Source organism: Phoca vitulina, unplaced genomic scaffold, assembly GCF_004348235.1.
Source record: "Phoca vitulina isolate PV1807 unplaced genomic scaffold, GSC_HSeal_1.0 scaffold22, whole genome shotgun sequence".
NCBI classification, from domain to species: domain Eukaryota; kingdom Metazoa; phylum Chordata; class Mammalia; order Carnivora; family Phocidae; genus Phoca; species Phoca vitulina.
The window spans coordinates 8,103,604-8,126,070 of record NW_022589725.1 but is presented as its reverse complement, the minus strand read 5'-3'; the positions used below and the strand labels follow the sequence as shown (position 1 = coordinate 8,126,070).

At 54.9% G+C, this 22,467-nt stretch overlaps 1 protein-coding gene across 4 annotated transcripts in view; it reads right to left on the bottom strand.

Moving 5' to 3' along the window:
* Nucleotides 1-214: 214 nt before the first annotated feature.
* The window catches only part of KIAA1755 (KIAA1755 ortholog), a 41,692-nt gene continuing 19,439 nt past the window's right edge, over nucleotides 215-22,467 (bottom strand). For 2 of the 4 annotated variants that reach the window (XM_032419742.1, XM_032419741.1), the window contains exons 5-14: nucleotides 20,259-20,382; nucleotides 17,707-17,863; nucleotides 16,763-16,849; nucleotides 15,363-15,479; nucleotides 13,525-13,623; nucleotides 12,440-12,588; nucleotides 10,243-10,381; nucleotides 8,694-8,816; nucleotides 7,822-8,031; nucleotides 821-3,845 (exon numbers count right to left, since the gene is read on the bottom strand). In XM_032419742.1, the coding sequence (XP_032275633.1) occupies nucleotides 3,144-3,845; nucleotides 7,822-8,031; nucleotides 8,694-8,816; nucleotides 10,243-10,381; nucleotides 12,440-12,588; nucleotides 13,525-13,623; nucleotides 15,363-15,479; nucleotides 16,763-16,849; nucleotides 17,707-17,863; nucleotides 20,259-20,382 (1,907 nt within the window). In that variant the 3' untranslated portion in view covers nucleotides 821-3,143. Of the gene's footprint in view, nucleotides 736-820; nucleotides 3,846-7,821; nucleotides 8,032-8,693; nucleotides 8,817-10,242; nucleotides 10,382-12,439; nucleotides 12,589-13,524; nucleotides 13,624-15,362; nucleotides 15,480-16,762; nucleotides 16,850-17,706; nucleotides 17,864-20,258; nucleotides 20,383-22,467 lie in introns of those variants that run through there. The other 2 variants (XM_032419744.1, XM_032419743.1) reach the window with 2 other exon arrangements.

Sequence of the window (22,467 nt, the reverse complement as noted above, 5' to 3'; positions counted from 1 at the left end):
GTCAATTAATCAGAAAACTAATTAAGAAATCCACATGATTCAAAGAGCAAAAAATTCTCTTGGAATCTATTGGTGGCCTTGGAGAAATTTCTTCCTTGATCTGCTGGGTAATGAAAGCGGGGGCTGTGGCCCGGCTGGAGCCAGAGTATGATACCAGATACCATTTCTTGAGCACTTACTATGCTCCAGGCACCTTTCTAAGGGCTTTCCACGTAGGAATTCATTTAATACTGACAGCAAGGCTTTGAGATCTGATTATCCTCATTTTATGGATAAGGAAACCAAGGCACAGAAAGGTAGCGCAACTTGGTCAAGGACGCACAGCTTGTGAGCCACGGAGCCCGGGTGGAAATCTGGGCTGCCCAGCTCCAGAGCCACGTGACTGACCACATTGCCACACTGGCTTGTGGGCTACAAGGGACAGGAGGTGTCGTGCCTAGAGGACCAAGACCGGCCCAGCCAAGGCCCCTGGGGTACAGCAGTGGCCAGGCCCAGCAGGATTTCTGAAGGGACAAAGCCTGTGGCCAACGCAGAAGCAGCAATCAGCCCAGATTGTCCCGAGATGAGTCCAAAGTGTCAGCGTCGTACCAAGTCCTGACTCTGCCCCTCGCTGCATGGCACTCCGAGTCTCGGTTTCCTCCTCAGTAAGATGGAGTGAACTTGGTATTGGCCTCATAGGATTGTTGTGAAAGATCCAGTGAGCCCCAGAAAGCTTCTAAAGTGCTTAGCACTGAGCTAGGCACAAAGAAAATGCAGACTAAATGTTAGCTATTAATATTATGTATTATTTTTTTATATTATTCTTTGTCATTAGATTTCATACCTGCATCCCCTTCCCCCAGGGGCTGCTGTGAGTAGACAGTGTTGGGGTTTGGCTCTTTTTAGAGACAGAGGGATGCACAAGATGGCTTTGGGGAGCCCTCCCTTCCAAGGATTCCGGAACCATCCACCCCCCTCCACAGCCCCCCCTCCTCCCTCGCAGTGTCTGTACTCTCTCTCTCAAGTTAGTTTCCATCCTTGCACCCCAGGTGCCCTGGCTCTCTGCCTGTGGTCCCCACTGGTTGGATGCTGTTGCTATGACAACAGCATTTTAAGAGCCTTCGGCCCCCCTCTGAGGCGACAGGCATGGATGGAGGTGGGCTTATCAACCGCCTCCTGCATCGGCAGGCCAGTCTGGACGGAAGGCAGGAGGGTGGAACGCGAGAATGAGAGCTGGCCTGGGCTGGGGGGCTCATGACGACGGCCCACCTCGCCGTGTCACAGGAGAAACACCTGAGTAGTTGATTACAAAGGCAGATTCCAGCCATGCCCTGGCTCCCAGGGCCTGATTTTAATTGTCTGGGTGGGAACCCCTAAGAAGCTGCCTTTGATCAGCTCTGCTCATGGCTCTGAGGCAGGCAGGCCATAGACCACACTTGAAGAAATCTTGAGTCCCAGAAGAGTCCTGAAGCCATCTTGGGCATTGAGGTTTGTGTCGCTTTCTCTACTGAGCTGTCTCCTGAAAACCTTGCCTCGTCCTCCTAGGCACTCTCCAGTCCCACCTCCCTCTCTTTCCAGAGTTGAGCTGAGTGCCCCACCCTCTGCCTGGAGCCAGGAAAATTCCAGGGCCAGGCTGCCAGAGGCCACCTGGTTAATGCATCCTAGGCGGAGACAGGGCCTCACACTTTCCCAGCATAACGACCATCAGGGGAGGTGCTAGCCGGGGTCACTCTGGGTGATGGGAAAGGCTGGCTATCTTCTAGATACCCTAGAAGGGACAGGTGGGGCTAGGTAGAAAGAGATAGGCAGGGAGCTACGTGATCAGGCTCACAGAAATCCCAGAAAAAGGGAACAAATCAGACTACCCTGCCCCGGGCGTCAGGAGTGGGGAATCTTTTTATGACAGTCACATTGTGACCAACAAAGAATAACCCGACCCCAAAGAAGAAGTAAGCCACTGAAGATGTTATCACCAGTCCTTACTCAAACCAAGACATCACAAGAATGATGAGGCCGCAGGCTCCCTGATCCGTCCTAAATAACAGACTGTCGGTGGAGGCCCACGTTGGCAACCCTGTCGGGACCCCTCTCACTCCTGAGAGCTTTTTCTGTACCCTTGCTTCATAAAACTCTATCGTTTTCCTCACTCCCCTTTGTCCACAAGATTCATTCTTCGGCCCCATGAGACAAGAACCTCACTCTCCCGCTTCACTCTGAGATCAGGGGTATCAAGGCCTTCCCAGCCCGTCCGCCTGCTGGATGGGGATGTGGCTCCCCACTCCCACCCAACCCAACCACCAGCAGAACCCTACGACGCTGGGCACCAGAAGCTATGCCTAAAGAGAGATGGGGACCTGGGGTGGAGGGAGGAAGTTCACAGAGTCTGAGATGTGCAGGGAGAGAAGAAGACAGAATAGCAGAGGGGGAGAGGGTTCTCTCTGGAGTGCCCGCAGGGGACAGGACCCCATGGGGTTCCTGGAGTATGAGACTGATTGCTTTGTCAGGGGGAGGAGCCGTTGAGAGAGAGTGCGTTCCCTGCCCTTACTCCTTCAGGGTGCTCCAACTGCCTTCCAGCAGATGACTCTCTTTGCCCGAGGCAGGCCCAGAGAATAAACAGCATGTGCTGATTTACTTGACAACACACCCTTTATTCCCTTCCCACACTCACCTCCCTGCTCCTCCACCAGTGGTTCCTGAAATCATGGCCAAATAAACAGGAACCGGAACCCTTGTCTCAGATAAGAAGCCGCTCCCGAATCCCCCCACTCATGGCAACTATGCCCCGTGGGCCCCAAGGGGAAGCTTATGCACCCCTGGACTCCAGGTGGGTGTCTGGCTTGCCTAAGACTGAGCCCTCTGGAAGGGTCTGTCCCAACAACTCTCTCCATGATGGGACACGGGGGCTGTGGAGTCAGTCCCAGGCTCTACCGTATCCTGCCTTGCCCTCTACACTCACTATTCCGTTTGTGAGTCAGGTCTTCCTAGAGTTTTCGGGACCTGGGAACAGGTTCAGGTTCTTGCTTTCTCCTACATGGGCCAAACATACAGTGAGTGCTCAGGAGCCACGTCCAGATGAGATCAGCCAGGGCTCCCCAGCTCCCTCCTGTCACTGGGCCCCTCCCCAGCCACCCCCTGGAGCCCGGTGCCATTGGTGGGGGTCCAAGCTAGAGGGATGCAGGGGGACTTATCTGGGGTGAGTCCTCCAGAGACGTCTGTGAGTCTGTCCCCTCTGAGGAGAAGCTGCCCCCAGTGGGATGGAGGGTCTGACTCTGCCTGGGGAGTCCCTGCCAGGAGAAGAGGGGGTCAAGGAAGCGCTCAGGGGCTGGAAAGGGAAATGGCTCATGGGGGCCTTTGCCTTCATCAGCCTCTACAGCCTGGCCACCTTCCAGGGGCAGAAGGCCTGCCTGCAAATTTCTGTTCTGCCCCTCTCTGGGGGCATGAGGCCAACAAAGATTTGGCGAACGATCCAGGCCCCGTGAGTCCTGGAGGGGCAGGCCCCACCTTCCCTTGGAAGTGACATCTCCATTCAGACCCTGGCCCCTGGCGGCTACCCTTTTTAGCTCCGGGGCTGCTGAGCGGGCCGTGAGCCCCGCTGGGCATGGGCAGTGGGCCAGGGCCTTCTTCAGGAAGGTCTGGATCTCCTCGTGTCTCAGCCGGGCCTCCTCCCACAGCTCCTGGCCCAGGCCGTCCTGGCTCAGCGAGGCCACCTGCAGCCCCATGGCCGTGAGCTTCTCTGCGGGGAACTCAGACGCCAGTCGCTGCACGTAGCGGTGGAGGCGGCGCTGGTCCCCAGGGCTGGCCCTCTGGGCCTTGCCCAGCCTGAGCTGCCTCATCAGGTCCTGACAGTCCATGTGAAACCAGGTCATCTGGGGGCGACAAGACAGGGAGGTGGGGCTCAGGCTAGGAGCGGGACTGTGCCGCTCCATGAGGACAGGGATGCGCCTCTCCAAGCAGAGAGTAAGCATTGCTGGGTTGAATTCATAAGAAGCGCCCAGTCGATGTCCTGGCCTCCTCCAGTGAAGGACAATGGTCCCCTCTCTTCCCTCAGGTAAACACACCTGCCATCAGCAACGGTCCCCAGCACCCTTCGGATCCTCAGGCTTGGTCCCCTAGACCTGGGGGCCAACAAAGACTTAACCCTTCGCTGAGGCTGTTTTTCCTTCTCAAGAAGGTGAGGTCGTACTAGATGATCATTCGGGTTCTTGGATTGTGGTGACAGTTGTCTTCACCCCTTATGAGTGGCACGGAGGGAGGCATCTAACAGACGTTTATTGAGCACCGACTGTTTGGCAGGCTCTGTGCATCTCATGTATGATCACACTGAACGGTACCAGCAGCCCATTTTACAGAGGAGGAAACCAAGGCTCAGACACATGAAATCACTTGCCCCAGGTCACGTGGCAAGTCAGGGGGGAGCTGGGATTTGAACTCAGGTGTGTCTAGGCTTCGAGCGAGTATCTTCTAAGCACCGCCTCGCACGGGAGAAACTGGTCCAGCCGGGACGGTGCACACACAGTCCCCAGCGAGACCCAGGCCCGGGGGCCCCCTCACTCAGCTGGGCCTCTGCCCCATTTTGGGATTCTGCCTGTCCCTACTTCACCCACAAAATGTCTGCAGGCTGCAAAGGAGCCAACTCGTTCCCAGCAGCTCATGATAAACATAATCTTTCTCTCCATTAATTTAGAAGCCGACAGCGAGCTGTTAGCTGTGGGGATTGGAGAACCATTTTCTCCAAGGAAACCATCTTTCCGCGGATTAAGGGAACTTGTCTTTAGATAAATGGCTTCATATTCGCGGAAGCACACAGAGCTCATGGCTGGGAAAGGGCTCCATAAATCTCTGTTAGTGGCACAATTGTTTTATTATTATTTAGTGCCAAAGCTGCCGGACGCACGCTCTCGGGCCTGGGGCTGAGCCCAGCCCAGGGCTGTCCTGTCTGTCTGTCCATCTGTTTGGGACTCCATCTTCTAGGCTGAGCTGGATAGGGATGGGTAGCACCTCAACAATCATCTTACCCAACCCTAGGCTGTGTGGATTAAGATTTAGGGCCGGAGAGGAGCGGGGGGGCCTGCCCAGGTCAAATAGCGAGATGACCCTAGTGGGATTCCAGGTGAGGCTCCCACCTCCTCCCACCTCCTCCTGTAGGACCTCCAGGCCTGGGGGACAGGGGGAGCTCTATTTTCCCACATGCCGCCCCCCCCCCCGCCCCCCGCCCAGTCTTCCTTCCTCCGCCTCACTCCTCACTCTCCCTCTGGCTACTTGGTCGCTGTGGGGGCCGACCCTGCACCCGGCACCGGGGAGGGATGAGGACATAGTCCCGGGGCTCGCCTCCCGGGTGACTGACAGCAGGTGATGAAGCCACAGGATAATTTCAGATCACAATGAGCACCGTGAAGTGAGACAAACAGGGTGACCAGAGGGTTGGGGGGCCAGGCGGGGACACATGAGCTGAGCACTGAAGACAAGAAACCAGCCGGTCTCGAGGAAAAGCCTTCCCAACTGAGGGACCAGCATGTGCGAAGGTGCAAAGCCGCAGTGAGTTTGCTTTACAGGGCCGAAATGGGCTAAAATTAGTAAGCAGGGGAGAGAAGCTGCCAGATGCCCTTAACCCATGAGGCATTACCACCGCTCCTACTGCTCCTAATGATGATCATATTGGTGTCGATAATAATAACACCAACTTTGAGTAAAGCCCCGGGGTTGGGTGGGGGGTTACTTACATTTCATTTCCTACTCTCACTACCCAGCAGGGCTGGCCCCAGAGCTAGAGGACCTGGGTTTGAATCTCAGCTCCGCCGCTTCCCTGCTGTGTGACCCTGGATGAGTTACTTGACCTCTCTGTGTTTCCTCGTACATAAAATGGGCATAATAATAGCACCTGCCTCAGAGGGTTGGTGTGTCAATAAAATGACATGTGAATGATGAACAGGGCCTGCCACATAGTAAGAACTACAGAAACACTGGTTATGATTACTATTATGATCGTTACTACTGACGAGGAGCCGAGGCCTGGAGCAGTGAAGACCATCACTGAGGTCACACGGCCTGAGCAGACAGGAGCTGCCCCTGGCTCTAAGCCTCAGATTCTGCCACTGCCCGGCTCTCTACTGTCAGCTGGGAGTGGGGGTCCCTCCACTGCCACTGTCCACATCCCTTGCCGGCTGCCCCACATAGACAGAGAGCGGCCTGTCCTCCCGGCGCCCCAGGCAGGCCTTGACCAGAGTCCCTCTTGCTGCCCTCCAAAGCATCCTGTGTTCTCCCTTTCCTGTGTGCTGGGCCAGCCTGACAGCTGGGAGGCTGGGGTCAGGCCCTTCCCACACTCTGTCCTTGGCGGCGAGTGCGAGGGGGTGAGTCTGAGGGCACTGGGCCTGGGCCAGAGCTGGAGTTCTTGTCCCATCTGGGGTACAGCTCTCCCGGGCTGCTCCTTGTCCTCCTAAGCCTCAGTCCCTATCAGAAAAATGAGAGATTTGACTAAATGGATTTGGGGGAGGGTTGTCTTAAGTCAAATCCTGCTTGGCCACCGGCCCTCTGGGGAACCATGAGCAAGACCCTTTCCTCTTTGGGCCTCCGTTTACTCATCCACTGAATGGAAACAGTGTTGGCACCCCTCTCTCATAAAGATATGGTGAGATTAGGGGCACCTCGCTGGCTCAGTCAGTAGAGCGCGTGACCTGATCTCCGGGTTATGAGTTCGAACCCCACATTGGGCATAGAGCCTACTTTAAAAAAAAAATAAATAAATAAAACAGAGATGATGAGATCAAGTCAAGCAAGGTTTGTGAAGCACTTATAGGAGTGTCTGGCATGGAGTCCACAATCACTAATGTGGGCTCATCTCATAATAATCATATCATCATCATCATCATCATCACCACACCTGATTGAACAGGGGAATCTGTTACCCCCTGCTCTCCCAGGTTTGGAGAAGAACACAGAGCATCATGAATGCATCTGTGTTCAAATTCCAGCTCTTCTCTTCTGCAGCTGTGTGGCCTTGGGCAAGGCCCTTTCCCTCTTAGGGCCTCAGTTTGCTCATCTGGCAAGTGGGACCACTCAACCTTGCTACACTGGATTGCGAAGAGATGATGGATACAAAGCAAAGGAGTTCGTCTTGCCTCCTACCCCAGCACTGCCCCACTCCCATGCCCTAGGGGAGCCCTACCCTCTCCTCCCTGCTCCTGGCCAAACTCTGGGTTCCTGGCAAGGACCAAGGCCTCTGCTCTGAGGGTGCTCAGAGAAGCCTCTGGGCCCACCTTCTCCAACTACCCCCCCTTCCCTAGCTCCCGCCGTCTGTGCAGGACAAGGTGAGGCATGGCAAAGAGCACTAGAATGGTGCCATGGGCTTGCTGTGTGACGCTGGCTAAATGGCAGCCCTTCTCTGATCCTGTTTTCCCAGCTCTGCAACAGAGGGGTGGGACAAGATCAACGTTCTTAGCCTGGTCTGACTACCTAAATTTGTCTGCAGTGAGCTACCCGCGGAGACAGAGTCTATGGCTTCGATTGGATTCTTGGAACTACCTGGCCCCCTTCCCCTAATCCCAACGTTTAAGAAGCAGGTGATTTCTGAGTGTCCTTTGAGAGCTGATGTTCAGGTCGCTGGGGGGCTGCCGGGTGTAGTGGGACAAGCTGGGGTCAGAGATCAGCCAGGACTGATTTAGGGGGTAACCTATCCTCTCAAACCTTGCTTCTCTCCTAGAAAATGCAGGTAATACCTTCCTCCCACCCCACAGGACTATAGAATGAATCATGCAAGGAGCCTAGTGCTGTGTGTGGGCTGCTTCCTGCCCCCCCCCGACTGGAGCGGGCGGGGAGGGGTCTGTGCAGGGGGGCCCCAGGGCTCACCTTCTGGCAGAAGTGGTGCAGGTCGAGTAGCGTCTCCAGGTCTGTGCGCTGTCGCTCAGCCGCCATGTAGAAGTGGGTCAGCTTAGCCTGGAAGGCCCGCTGGGTGGAGGCGAAGGCTGCCAGTTCCCGGGACTCTGCTCCTCCTGCCTCGCTGGGCCCTCCCAGCTGAGCGGCCTGCTTGGACAGCTCCAGGCCGCGGCGGTACTGGGCCTGAGCAGGGAGAGCAGGGGGCGCCGCTCAGCTCCCATCCTAGCCGAGGCCTCGTCCAGAGGTCAGGAACCTCCGCTGCCCCGCTGCTGAGTTGTGAGACTTGCCAGACCTCTGTTGCCTCATCTACAGAATGGGGGCCAGGCCTCTGCCTCAGCAGCTCACTTGCCTCGCTGGGACTCTGCTTAGGGTCACCCTGACCCGGGGTCTGGGTTAGGGGCTCCTGCTGTGTGCCCCCACGTCTCCTTTTCTGTTTGTCTCCCTGTTTGTCTGCCACCCCCAGCCCCCACTGGCCTGGGAGCTCCCTGAGGACTGAAAGGGGCTGAATCACCCATGTTCTAGGGTCCAGTACATCAAGGATACAAATTCTTTGCCCCTGACCTCTGAGGCTGACTGAATGGTCTCGGGTGGGACCCTGGAATCTGCATTTTATGAAATCTTCCAGGGATTCTGAGATAGGTCTTTTTTGGACATGGTGGTCCAGGAAGGCTTCCTGGAGGAGACAGCATCTAAGCTGAACCCTTTGTGATCTCAGGTCGTCTTCTCACTGTCTCTGGAAGTTTCCTTGCACTCTCCTACCTCCACACCTTTGCCCCAGCTGTGCCCCCCTCCTCCACTGCCTTCTCCATGTGCCCGGGTCCCGCTCCTCAGTCTTAGGAACGCACTGCAGCCTGAAGGAAGAAGTCCTCAAACTCCGCATGGGCCTTCTCCACAGTCTCCAAGCTTCTGTCTGTGGGGCTCAGCACCTGCAGGCACAAGCTCCCCTCCTGCTCCATCCAGTTGCTGACCTAGGGCAGGGGAGGGAGGTGCGGACATGAGGGGTGCCCGGGGGGATGTCTCTTAGCCGGTTCCCCAACTCCCTGGGAGGTGGGGATCTTCTCCTCCTCAGTTATTTAATGGCTGGGCTCTGCCCATTGGCCTAGACTGAGACCTTCCCAGTTCTGGGGAGGAGGGACAGCTTGGGGAGGGTGGGTGCATTGTCATGTTCTTCAAATACCTGAAGGGGAGGGGCTTGGGTGGCTCAGTCATTAAGCGTCTATCTTCGGCTCAGGTCATGACCCCGGAGTCCAGGGATCGAGCCCCACATCGGGCTCCCTGCTCAGTGGGGAACCTGCTTCTCCCTCTTCTTCTGCCCCTCCCCCTCCTTCTCTTTCTCTCTCTCACTCTCTCTCTCTCTCAAATAAATTAAATTAAATAAAAACAAATACCTGAAGGGGAGAGGACTCCCCAAGAGGGACCCCAGGGGGCGTCTGGCCTGGCCAGTACCATGCACGAAGTAGGCCTTCTGTGCACACTTGTCTGAACAGGGTGGCAAATTTCAGCTTACTCTAACCACTTGCCACCACCAATCATAAAAGAGGCAGCCTTGAGAGTAATGAGCTCCCCATCCCCAGGGGTGTGCAAACAGTGCTGGAGGAAAAGCTGTCTTCTGTAGAGTAAGGTGCATGGGTGCTATGAAGTAAGGTGCTATGAACTCATTGTGTCAACTGGGCAAGTCACTTCCCCTTTCTGGGCCTCAACTTATTCAGGGGCAAAATGGGGGTAGACATGAGGAATCCGCAAGGGACAGAGGGGTTACAACGGCTCTCGAAGCCATGAACAGAAGTCCCCTTATTCTGGGATGCCTTCAAGAGTATGTATCCACTTACTTTATCTTCAAAGAGCTTAGCGTGGCAGGCACTAATATTATTCCCCACTGAACAGATGGGGAAACTGAGGCAGTGAACAGTGAAATAACCTGCGTAGGGTCACAGTCAGTGCTGGAGCCAGGATTAGAGCCCACGCTGTCGTGCGCTGCACGGCCCCACCCTGGAGGGACATGCCGCTCGAGGCACCGGCAGTCCGAGGAGCGAGGCCAGGTGGGAGCTCCAGGATCCCCAGGTGCGTGACCACAGGCAGGTGATGTCATGTCTCCCCACCTCAGTGTCCTCATCGATGAGTGGGAGAAATCCCGGCATCTTCCCACATCACTGGCAAGTGATTAGTTGGAAAATCATGGTAGATGCAGAGGCTCTGGCCCAGGGCTTGGCGGGGTGAGCGGGGCTTCACCCGTTCAGCACCTATGGAATGCCATGTCACGTGCCATGTCCCGGGATGCCTGCCTGGCCCTTGGAGAATGGCCAGCCTTGTGTCCTTACACCAGAGCGGAGTGCCTAGCTGCGGCTGGGCCTGGAGCGGGGCCTTCCCTGCAGAGAGGCCAGCCTCCCCCTTCACCTGGTGGATGGCAGCTTCCAGGCGGCCCAGGCGGATGCGGAGCTCTAGCCTCCCCAGGAGGTGGTTAGATGCAGTGACCAGGACATGCAGCTGCTCATCCATGAGGCCGTACAAGGCAACAGCTTCGGCCAGATGGCTCCTGGGAGGTGGAAGAGGGGGAAAGAGGGCCCCAAATGTTCCCCCCTCCAGTACTCCTGCCCATCATAGCCACACTGCCCCCCCCCCCCACAACCCCCCCCAATTCTGTCCGGCCTGGGGATTCCAGCTGCTGACTTGCTGTGTGACCTTGGGCAGGTCCCTATACTTCTCTGGACCTCAGACTGGCCCTCCAGGGGACTGGGAAGACCAGAGGACACAGCAGGAAACCAAATGACCCTCCCCTTCCCTGGAAGGGTATGAAGTGAGCTGGACAGATCTGGGTTCAAATCTCCACGCCCACCCTAAGCCAACTGAATCAGACTCAGAGTGCAGCCTGGACATCAGTGCTTTCTAAAGCTTCTTAGTTCCAGGGGGCAGCAAGGACTGAGCACCAGCCCTCACACACTCAAAACTCTTAACGCAGTGCCCAGCACAGTGTTTGTTAGCGCTTATTATTTCTACTGTAATGATGGTGAGTGGCTGTAACACAACCTTGTACCCCAAGCCTCCATTTTATAGATAGGAAAACTGAGGTCCAGAGAGAGGAACTGACTCTCACGCATGGCATTCCGAATTGAAACCTGGTGTACAGCCATTTGCATATAATTTTTTAAAATTGTCAAAGCCAGTAAGACATAAGTGAAGGGATGCAGATGGGATTCAGGCATGGTAACACTGCGGCGGAGGGAGGAACACTCCTCAAATCCCACCCCACCGTCCTCTGCCCTACGGGGTCTTAACTTCGGAAGGAAAAGGGAAAAAATGCGATGGAAGGAAAGCCTGCTTTCCTTGTTCTGGGCCTCCTCATCTGACTGCAACTTCCCACAGATCACTGCCCTTCCAGGAAGGGGTGAGGGCCCAGGGTCGGTGGTGCTCGGGATGGAAAATGCCAGCCTGCCTGGGGGGACAGAGGGAGGAAGGGGCCGGCAGGCGGCAGCTGTGGGGTCCTACCGGCAGAACCAACAGGCACAGCAGCTCATGTGGGACCATAGCGCCCCCTGGTGGAGCTGCTGGGGACAACAGTCTGGAGAGGCCCAAGGTGGACAGAGGAGCCGGGCCGCCAGCCAGCGAGGCGGGGTCAGGCTGGGAAAGACAGTGCCAGCCCCACCAGGCCCTGTGAGGGGCAGGGAGACGGCTCCACGCCCAGCACCAGGCCCCGCATCAGCTGAATCTCTCTGTGCTGCAGCTCAGGGGGATGTGTTCAAGATTCTGGGCCAGGCTGCCTCGGTTCAAGTCTTGACCCCACCACAGCTCAGCTGTGTGATCCTGGGAAAGTCACTCAACCTCCCTGGGCCTCAGGCCCCTCTGTTGTAAACTGAGGATAATGCTAGACTCCACCTTGTGGGAATTAAACAAATTAGTATTTGCAAAGTCCTTAGAACTAGGCTGTGCTCGTACTAAGTGCTATTTAGGTGTTGGTTAAATAAACAAATTATTCTTGGAAGCTTGTGTAAACTTTGTTAATTGTGTTTGTTCTAATGGAGATAAAATATCTCCAATCACTGATTTAATTACTGATTTGCACCCCCCACCCCTAAATTTAAGCAAGCCGGTCCTTTCCAGGAATACATATTTGTTGTTTTGTGGCTCTGAGACCACTAACCCAGCATAAGGTTCCCTCCACCAGGCTGAGGAGCCCCCCAGGGAAGGCGGGGTGGTGCAGGGCTTGCTGCTTAGATGTTCTGGCCTTTAGAGCATTTCCCTGTGCTTCCGTCACCCATCGGCCAAATGAGGACGATGTGGCCCTCACAAGGTTCTTTTGAGGAATAAACGAGGTGCGCCCTTGAAGAGACTCAGCCCAGTGTCTTAGAAAGTCAGAGAAAGTGCTTGAGGGTGACCAGAAACGAGCAGGGGCTGTTCTCAGATACCTACCTTGGGCTGAAGATGGCCAGGGCTGAAGGAGGGGCAGCAAAGAAGGGACGGGGACCTTACCAAAGCCTCAGCCCAGGACAGGGGCCCTGCAAATGCCCCCATCCTAGACCCACCTTGTGGGTCCCCAGCGCCAAGCCCTCAGGGCCAGGGAACAAAGGTGAGGAAGGAAAAGCCTGGCCGTTCCTACCTGACGTCGGGGTTGAAGTCCAGCCTACCAGCTTCCTGCCGCAGCCTGGCCAGAGTGGCTCCCCCTTCCCGCTGGAGGCCCAGCAGGCCTGGGTCCCTCAGCACGGCCTCCATCAGCTCCTTGGACTTGCTCAGACACCTGGAGGCCTCCTGTCAGTGCAGGGAGGTGGCCTAAGGCTCAATCCCCACTCTGGGTCTACAGCCTTCCAGGGCTCCCCACACCCAGATCATGCCTGATTCCCCCAGTTTGGCATTCAAGGTCCTGCAGAAAGTCTCTCCTTTCTATCTCTCAAACATCTCCTCAAGCCACGCCTCCACTTGTCGCCATGGCAACCTCACCGGTCCAAGCGCCGTCATTTCTCCAGGACCCTCAGCCCAGCCTCTTCACGGCTCTCCCTGCTGCTCTCTGGCTCCCCCTGCAGTCGGTTCTCTGCATGGCAGCTGGGAGGGTCTCAACGTGCCAAGGTGTTCATCCCGCGGCTCAAAACTCTCCCAGGGCTTCCCTGCCAGTTTAGAGTCCAATCCCAGCCCAACTCCTTGATCCGGCCTCCGCGGGATTAGAAGATCCTCCAGTTGTTCTCTTCTTCTCCTACCCCACTCCCACCACTCTGTTCTACATCGGCCTCCGTGCTCTTCTTGAACATACCAGAGCAATCCCACCTCAGCACCTTGGCACGTATTTGCCCTCCACCCAGAGCAGTCCCCCTCCTATTCCCATCGTCGGCTCCTTCCCATCGTCATCCTCAGGCATCAACTTAAATACTCATCTCTTTAGGGAGGCCCTCCCTCTTTCCCTATTGTTCTCGATCTGACTTTCATGGCATTTGGCACAATTTGTAGCTACATATCCATTTCTTTGTTTACTTTTTAAAGGATTGCCTCTACCACTGCACCCACTAAAACCTCCGAGGGTGGGGACGAGTCGGTTTGGCCCAGGCTGGGGTCTCCAGGGCGTGACACATAGTGAGTGGCCTATAGATATTGGTCCAATGAACGAAGACCCACCCTGGCTGTCCCCTTCACTGAGCCCTTGGTCCATGGAATCTGGGGTGCAGTAGGCTTCCCCACCCCATGCATCTGGCTCACCTGCACCCCTCCAGGGGGGTCGCTCTTCTCAAACTGCCTGATGGAAGCCTTTAGAAAGGAGGAGGCCCGGCGGAGGTCAGCAAGGAAAGGGTCCAACTTCTGCATGATGGAAGACCAGAGTGGGGGTGTCAGCCTGGGCCAGCGAGGAGGGTGCCTGCCCATGCCAGGAGGACCCAGGGCGGGCATCAGGCAGTGGTTCTCAAACTTGAGCTGCATCAGAATCACCTAGAGGGCTGGTTAAAACCCAGACTGCTGAGCCCCACTCCTGAGTTCCTGATTTAATTCTTTTGGGGTGGGGCCTGAGAATGTGCGTCTCTAACAAGTTCCCAGGTGTTGCTGATGCTGCTGGTCCAGGCACCACACTTTGAGAACCACTGATGCTGGGAATGAGAGAAGGAGAGAAAAGAAGACCCAAGATATCCCCTGGGGAAGGGGAAGGAGCAGATGTGGGAGGCCGGAGCTAGGGGACATCCTCTGCTGGGTCCCACTTCAGCCTAACTCCACCACTGACTAGCTGTGAGACCTTGGGCAAGTTGCCTAACCTCTCTGTGCCTCTGCTTCCTCCTCCATAAAATGGGATCACAGTAGTTCCTACCTTATAGGCTTGCAGGAGGATGAAATGGGTTCACGTGCACGAGGCACTTAGTGTATTAGCCACCATCATCATTAGTTTTATATTCTGGGTCTATAGGTTAGATTTCATTTCAAGGGATGGTTTTAAAGTGAAAATATAGTTCAAAGGCCACAGGATTCATCAGAGAGGAATTGGGGGCCTGTGGGATGAATAGGAAAGGAGATCGCGCAATATATATATACCCTTTAGTAGCCTTTTAATTTTTTAACACACTGCCTCTTCAAAAACAGGCACAGGTTCAATAGGAGAGCACCCAGTCGCCAAACAAATAAGCAAACAACCCACTGCATTAGACTGTTGGTGGAGACCAGTGGTTCTCCCTGAGGGGTGATTCCGTCCCCCAGGGGACATTAAGCAATGTCTGGAGATGGTTGTCATAATTGGTGAGGTGCTCCTGTCAGAGTGGGTAGTGGCCGGGGATGGTGCTAATCATGCTACAATGTACAAGAGAGCCCCCCCACCCCAAAAGAATTATCCAGTCCCAAAGGTGAACAGTGCCGAGGATGAGCAGCCCTGGTCTAGGGAAAGTCGAGGGCAGCATTTATGGGCACTGGTTTCTGTGCCATTTAATCTGGAATATTCTGTGTGCTGTTGTGCAAGTACCCCCAGCCCCCGCCGTCCTGTGTCCTCATATGTTAAACTGGGCATGAAATGCCCCCTCTGGGGTCGTGCTGAGGAGAGGCTGAGATCACGCGGGGAAGGAGCCCAGCAAGGGCCGTTTCCTGATCTCCTCCCTCTCTCAGGAGGGAGTGCGTCTGAGTGCCCCGCCAGCCCCCGAGCTCCTGAGTCGTGTGGGCCCACAGAACAAATGTCGGTCCATTTCTTTTCAGTTAACCCAGACACAGCTCTTGGCATGCGCGAGCCACTCTTCTAAGCTCTTCGCCCACATTAACTCAATTAATCCTCACAATAGCCCCCTCGGGAAGTACTATCATTACCCCCTCCCTCCATTTTGTATTCAAGGAAAAGGGCTCAGAGAAGATAGGTAACTTACCCAAGGTCACACAGCAGAGCGGGGAGTGGAACCCAGGCAGTCTGGGCCCAGAGCCTGAGCTCTTAATAACCGTACCCTGCACCCTCATTATAAATGCTTATTGAATGTCTGCTTTTGAACATGACAGGGTCGCTGGATCCCTGAGGCAGGAGTGTGAAGGGAGGAAGAGAAGGAGTCAGGGTGGGGGGTAGAGGCTGTGACGGTGGGCACCTGAAAGAATTGCACCCACTCGCTGTGGCAGTAGGGGAGGGGGCCTTCCAGGGCCGGGGGCAGCTGGCTGGGGTCCACGTGGTGGCTGAGAGCCTTCAATGAGGTCACCACCTCTACCTGCAGAGGAAAGAAGCCAGTCAGGAGGACCAGGGGACTCGGGGTGGGGACATATGTTTGAGAAGGGCCTTGCCAGATCCCTGCCCCACCACCACTCCACCCGCCGCACGGAAGGCTGGCCCTGGCTTTAAGAGTTGCTTTCTGGGCCGAGGATCTCCTCTGGAAAGTCTGACAAATCAACATTCAGAATGAGACCCTAGCTAAGGAATGGCAAATAACAGCACTCATCATGCCCGTTTTAGCCTTTGCCCAAGGCAAACATCACTAATCAATCCCAGCACTGGCTCCCTCTAAGCCAGGCTCTTTCCCGGCACAACTCTCCAGGCAATCATACAAACTGAGTGAAGCCCACCCTTTTCCTGTAACTTCTTTGTAATCTTCGTGCTATCCTCTGAGGACCCCCCAAGGTGCTGTCTCCTTCTTGGGGCTGATGAAAAAGGTCACCCAATCCTGACAGTATCCTCTAAGACATGGAGGAGGGATGAAGTGGCTGCTTCTCCTGGGTGGTGAAGTTGGAAGTTTATGCCAGGCCCAGCTCCAGATACCTAAGCTTGGGATCGAGGTGGATTCGATTTTTTTGGACCTATCTGTTCTCCTTGGTACTCAAAGTGTGGTCCATGGACCAGCAGCCTCAGCACCACCTAGGAGCTTTTTAGAGATGCCAAATCCCAGGCCCCATCCGGAACTGCTTCATTAGAACCCGCACTTTGACAAGGTCCTCAAGGGATTCACTGGCACATAAAAGCATGAAATGCACATCTCTGGCTCACAATGTGCCCCTTTACCAACGAGGAGGAGGAGGAAGGAGTCCTTTAAAATCACTTCCTGAAGCAGGGCAGAGGGCAGGGTGCCCATGCTCCTGATTGTAATACATGGCGCTAATTAAAGAAAACGGCAGGGCTCTTTCCTGCAAAACCCCAAATCATCTGGGTATCTGAGCCCGAGATGCTGAGAGACCCAAGGGAGGGGAAGGCAGGAAGATCGAGGCCACAGTATGCCTCTAGCTTGCCATGTGGCCTTGGGCCTCAGTTTCCCTATCTGAAAAGAGGGAGGGAGGGGTCGAGGAGATGAAGCTTTTAAAATAGGTTTCAGGCCATTGCAACTCTCAGTCATGTGCCAGGAGCATCACCAGAGATAGAGAACTGTACTGTTTGGGAGCACCTGCCACAGAGGCAGGGCCGTGGAGTTGCAACACCCGGCCTTGAACTTGTTGACCTCCACTAGGTTATTTCAGGGTGGCCCCTAGCTGCTGGATTCTCAGCTCAGCTCAGCCTCCCCCTCACCTGGATGTCAGGTAGTGTCTCCAGCTGGACAGCGGCCTCCTTGTCCCCCAGGTAGAGCACAGCACGGATGGAGGCTGGGGCCAGAGCCTGTCAGAGAGAACCACTTCAGAGGTGCTCTGCCTAGACCTTCACCGAGCACCCTGCTAAGATTCAGGCAAACTGGGGGTGGGGGGGGCACGGCTGGGGACATGTAGGTGGTATGTTTGGAGGGTGAATCGAGAGTCAATAGAGCAGCAGGTCCAAACTTCCTAGATGACCCGTCCCCACTGGGCCTCAGTTTCCCCATTATAAAGTGAGGAGGAGGAGGAGGAGGAGATCAGCCCATAAGGTAAGCATACGCCAACCTTCCACTTCCTGTGCTGCCGAACCCAGCTACTTAGGCACCTTTTCCTCTGACATTCTGGGCTCAGGAGGTTCAGGGGATCCAAGTCTAAGCCGATCAGTGTGCCGCATTCCCCTGGCCACAGAATTGGTTGGGGGATGGACACCTGAGCTAAGGAGACAAAAGGAGACTCGCTGGGATCTCTGGGAAGAGAATCTCTCACTCTTTCCTACTGGACTTAAATGAAAGACCATGGGAAGTGAGAGCTGTTGGGAGCCAGACCGCCACCAAGGCAGGGAGCCTGGCTGAAAATAGCGCCCTCCCAGGAGAACCCGGCCAGAAATGGAGAGACAGGAACCAGGTGTTGGTGATAATATTTGAGCTCTTGAATCAAGCCGTACTTGAAGTTGGATTTAATTTCCAAATTGTCAAGTCAAATGAACCAATGAACTCCCTCTCTCTTCAGGTCTCTTTGGGCTGGGATTTCTGTACCTGTAATTAAGAGTGTGCCTGCCTGGGGTTCCTGGTCCCAGCTCTGAGCCTCCCCGGGGCTCCATGAACATCACAAGTCCCCTGGGAGCTCCAAGACTTGCTAGGCTGAGGCTGTCCACCTCCCACTCACCTGGGTGGCCTGCAGGGCACTGACCAGACCAGGGTGTGGGGGCTGTTTCCTGGCATCAATCACAACCGCCAGTCCCTTGGTTTTATCTTCAGGCCTGTGGGTTGTAAACAGAGTTGGCAGTCTTGCTGGATGGACCGGCCCTTCTAGGAGGAAGGACCTAGGGAAAGGGGAGGGAAACTGGCTGCCAGAAGCCTTGATTTATTGGTGAACTCTTCATCCTACAAGACCAACTGCCAATGCCCACCCCACTCCAGGAAGCCCTCCATGATCTCTCTCCAGGCAGAGTCCATTGCTTCCTCTTTGGTGTTCCCATGGTACCTCACACAGCCCTCTCTCACACCCTAAAAGCCACTGTCCCAGCTGCAGCGGGTGAGTCGTCCAGCATTCAACCCACCCCTTCCCTGTGGGCAGAACGCTCTCGTGTTTTCAGGAATCCCACGCCCTCCGTGTAACAGGCCCCCAGGGGCTGGTTTCTGATTGGCTGAGGCCAACAGCAGCAAGCCAATTCCTCTGGCCAATCATTGCTTTAAGTGGGGTCACATGACATATTTCTGTCCAATGAGAAGTGAGGGGGCGTGTGCTGGGGGACTTCTGGGTAAGACAGGCTCTCCTGTACGAGGTTCTTCCTCAGAGCTGGAAAGCAGAGACCAAGAAAGATGAATTTCCTTATCAGTTAAGACATTTTGAATTGGAATTTGTTACTCGCAGCCGGAACACCCTCACTGGTTCGTGCTGTACTTTTCAGTGATTACCTTAGGATTTCCCAAACTGGCCCAATTGTCAGGACTTGCTAAAATAATCGGTTCCTCACCCCAGCCCTGCCCCATCCCCTGAGCGGGTACAGGGTCGGGCAGGGAGTCTGAGGTTCCAAGTGCCCCTGGCCATCCTGATGATCAGGCAGGTTGGGAAAATAGCCGCCCCCCACCCCAGGCCTTCAAGCCGTAAGCCCAGCCAGTTCATAGAGAAAACGGAGGCGGCCAGTGTGGAGGCGGCGTTGTGGTATTACAGGATCTGGGTACCTGGGCAAGTTGTTTCCTCTTGCATCTGTAAATGGGGATAATAACAGTGCTGGCCCCACGGGACTGGCTGTGGTGAGGACTGATGAATTCATTAGTGTAAGGCACTCAGTGACTGTGCAGGGTAAGAGGAATGGAAATGTCTGCTTTTGTAATGACCCTAGAAGGGGAAACTGAGGCACAGAGCCCCGACATGGCAGACAGTGAGAAGAGGCCCTTGGAGGTGATGCCATGTCTCAGACTTCATGGCCCGCACCTCACCAGCCTCTGGCTGTTCATGCTGGGACAGCGGTTTGCTTCCACACCGGCCTGGCCGCCAGCCTGGAGGCCCCTGGAGGGCAGGCCCGGATGTGAGGGGCATCTGAGTCTCTAACATGGCCTAGTGTGAAGCTGGGGCCAGGACTCCACAGTTTACAGTGGTCATCAGAGTCCACTTGGTCGTCCCTTTTTTTCAAGTGAGACTCAGAGGGGGAGGTTACTGCCCCGACATCACACAGCAAGTTGGTGGGATTCCAGGACTCAGTCTACCACACTGGCCACTTCTCAGCACAGAAAAGGGGGTCCCATCTCCCCCTCAGGCCAGAAAAGCCACACCACCTTGGAGAAGAGGAAGAAAAATCTCAATGGCCCCAAGTGGCAGTGATGGCTCCCATGGGGTGGAGCACATGGGGAAGGTTCCAAAGGGTTCCATCAGTCCCTCACTCCTTACCCCTAGCCACACAACCTCTAGGGTGGGCTGGGGTCTATAGGCACAGTCCTGAGCAGATACCATCTCTGAGACCCTCCTGGCTGGGGGCCAGAACTCTGAGGAAAGGTACCTTTCCCCAGCCAGCCCAACATGACGTCACACAGGTGGGGGAGGGGAGGTGTTAGAAATCAGCCTGGATCACCCATTACTCACATACTAATTCTTTCTTTCACTCTCTTACTCATTCATTCATTCATTCACTCATTCGCCCTTCATTTGTTCAACAAATATTTATAATTCAAATGCCAGCTCAATTATCACCTCCTCTGGGATGCCTTCCCAGATTTCCCAATTGAAATCAGTCCCCCACCCTTCCCACTCCACAACAGTGGTTCTCATAATGTGACCCTAGCCCAGCAGCATCAGTGTCACCAGAACACTTGTGAGAAATGTAAATTCTTAGGCCCAAGATCTACCGAATGAGAAACTTGCAGTGGGGCCCAGCGATCTGCTTTAACAGCTCTCCAGGTGATTCTGATGTACGCTCGAGTTGCGAACCACTGATCTACATCATCCCCCTGTTTTCTTCACCACACTGATGCTCCTGAGAGTTGCTTGTGCGTGCTTTGCTCCTTACACACCATCCATCACCCCCCCTCAATCTGGGAACCCCCTGATGGCAGGGACTAAGTCTGTCCTGCTTTCCCCCCAGCATCTGGCTTCGGACTGGCTCTGGGAACAGATGACTGGGTGGAAGGACACAGTGTCTCTCCATTCAGCGCCTGGACCTGGGCTCCGGGCCAAGAAGTCAAAGGGGGACAGAGTGGCCAGCTGGCTCAGCCCCTTACCTGGGGACAGTGCACAGGTAGGACAGCAGCTTGGTGACCTCTGACGCTGTGCACCACAGTGCCTCCCAGGCCCCCTCGGTGGTTGACACCAGGAGCAGGGGCCTCCCTGCCCTGTCCCGACCCCCTGGAGGAGAGATGACACATGTGAGCAGTGAGAACTTTGGTGGAGCCCTCTCTCTGGGAACCTCCTCTGTGGCCTCCAGGTCCCTCCACCTCCGATGCCCTTTCTCTCCTTCCCCGTGAACTCTGAACTGAGTCAGCCCTGAAGACCCAGCTCAAAAGCCACTTCCCCAGAAAGCCGTCCCTGAATCCGTCCTCCGTGGAGAGGCATCCTCACTTCCCTCCGGACTCCCCTCTGCACAGGACACTCTGGGAGGCACAGCTCAGGGACTAGACTCCCAGGCACGGAGATGGGTTCAAGTGTCGGCTCGTCACCGACTCACTGTGTGTCCTTGGGCTAGTCAGCGTGCCTCTGAGCCTGCTTCCTCATCTGTTAAACGGGGAGAATAAAATGCGGAGCTTCTTAGGTCATTTTGAGGACTAAATGAGAAGCTCCTGAGAAACACACTGAGCCATGGGCTCAGTGACAGCCATTGTTAACACGGATCATCACCTCTGTCCTCGGCTCTGTCCTTGGCTCTGCCCTTGGCCCAGAGCCGCCAACTCACGCTTTATTCTTGCCGACTTTTACCCGTGGGTTCTCCACAAACTGTTTCCTGTTCCAGGAATCAGGGCAGTGTGGGCCACTGTCCCCCCAGGGGTTGAGAATCCGAGGCCCAGGGATTCAGCACAGCCCGGCTGCACTGTGTCGAGGGGAGAGGACAGCGCGAGGGAAAAAGGCTCAGGCCTCTGGAAACTGGGCCTGTCTCACACCCTGGGCTCGGAGCCCTGCCCTCCAGAGTCACCTCACGCAGAACCATCCTGCAGTGGTCACTGCCCACTCTAGGTGGGGCACGACCCTCTACAGTGTGTAAGTGCGGAAGACCCTTTATGGCTCAGGAAGTCTTGGAGACAAACTTAACTACCTTCGCAGGGATCGTCTTACACAGGGGTGCAGACCTCTGGACCATTCTTTCTTTCACACAGCTTTGCAAATTTGACATAATTTAAAAATTTAAAAAGATGTCCATCTGTGTATGTGTGTATCTAACTCTATATCCTCTTGATATCATGGGTTTGATTTTTTTCCTTGATACTCATTTATAAATTTCAAAAGGAAAAGCATTTTGTTGGGGACAATATGGGAAAACTTGAATATGAACTGGGTGTTGAATAGTATGAGAAATTATATTTAGTTTTGTTAGATGGGCTAATGGTATTGCAGTTATTAGGGAAAATATCCTTAGAGCTGAGGGTATGTGAGTGTTCATTATACTGCAGTCCCTGCTTTTTTGTATGTTAGAAATTTTTTATAAGAGCAAGTCAAAAAACGTGAAATGATTAAACATGAGAAAATGACATAACTGCAAAGTAGGAGATGTCTGTCCATGTCCCCCTGAAATCCTGTCCCCGGGCCCGTTTTATTGATAAGGAAACTGAGGCCCGGCGAGGGGAAGCGGCTTCCCAGTCTTGCACAGCGCCAGGTCCCTAACCTGCCAGCCACGGAGGGGGCAGTGCTTGATCTGGCCCTTGACCATACGGAAAGATGGGCTCCCGTCCCTGTAGACCCATGACTGGAGCTCAGCAGAGGCTCTGGGGGCGCTACTCCCCTACTCTAAATACTCCATGGCTCCCCAAGGCCTCCAGGAAAAAGTGCAAGCTTCTCGACTTGGCACTCAGGTCTCCCCAGAGGCTGCACACTCTTCTGGGCTCATTTCATTCACTTTGTGCCATGAGCTGTATTATGCCCTCCCCACACCTCCCACCCCCCTTCCATTTGTTGAAGTCCTAATCCCCGGGAACTCAGAATGTAACTGTATTTAGAGATAGGGTCTTCAAAGAGGTGATTTGATTAAAATGAGGTCACTGGGGTGGACCCTAATCCAATACGATGTGTGTCCCTGTGAGAAAAGGAAATGTGGACACAGACACACAGAGAGAAGACCACGTGAAGATCAGATGACCGTCTACAACTAATATACTATGTCACCCTTTGTCACCTATGGCCCAGCCAGAATGGGTCATCTGTCGTTGCCTAAACTAGCCTGATTCTTCCTCACCTCCCCACCTTTGTTCATGCTGCTTCTTCTGCCAGGGATTCCCTCCCCTC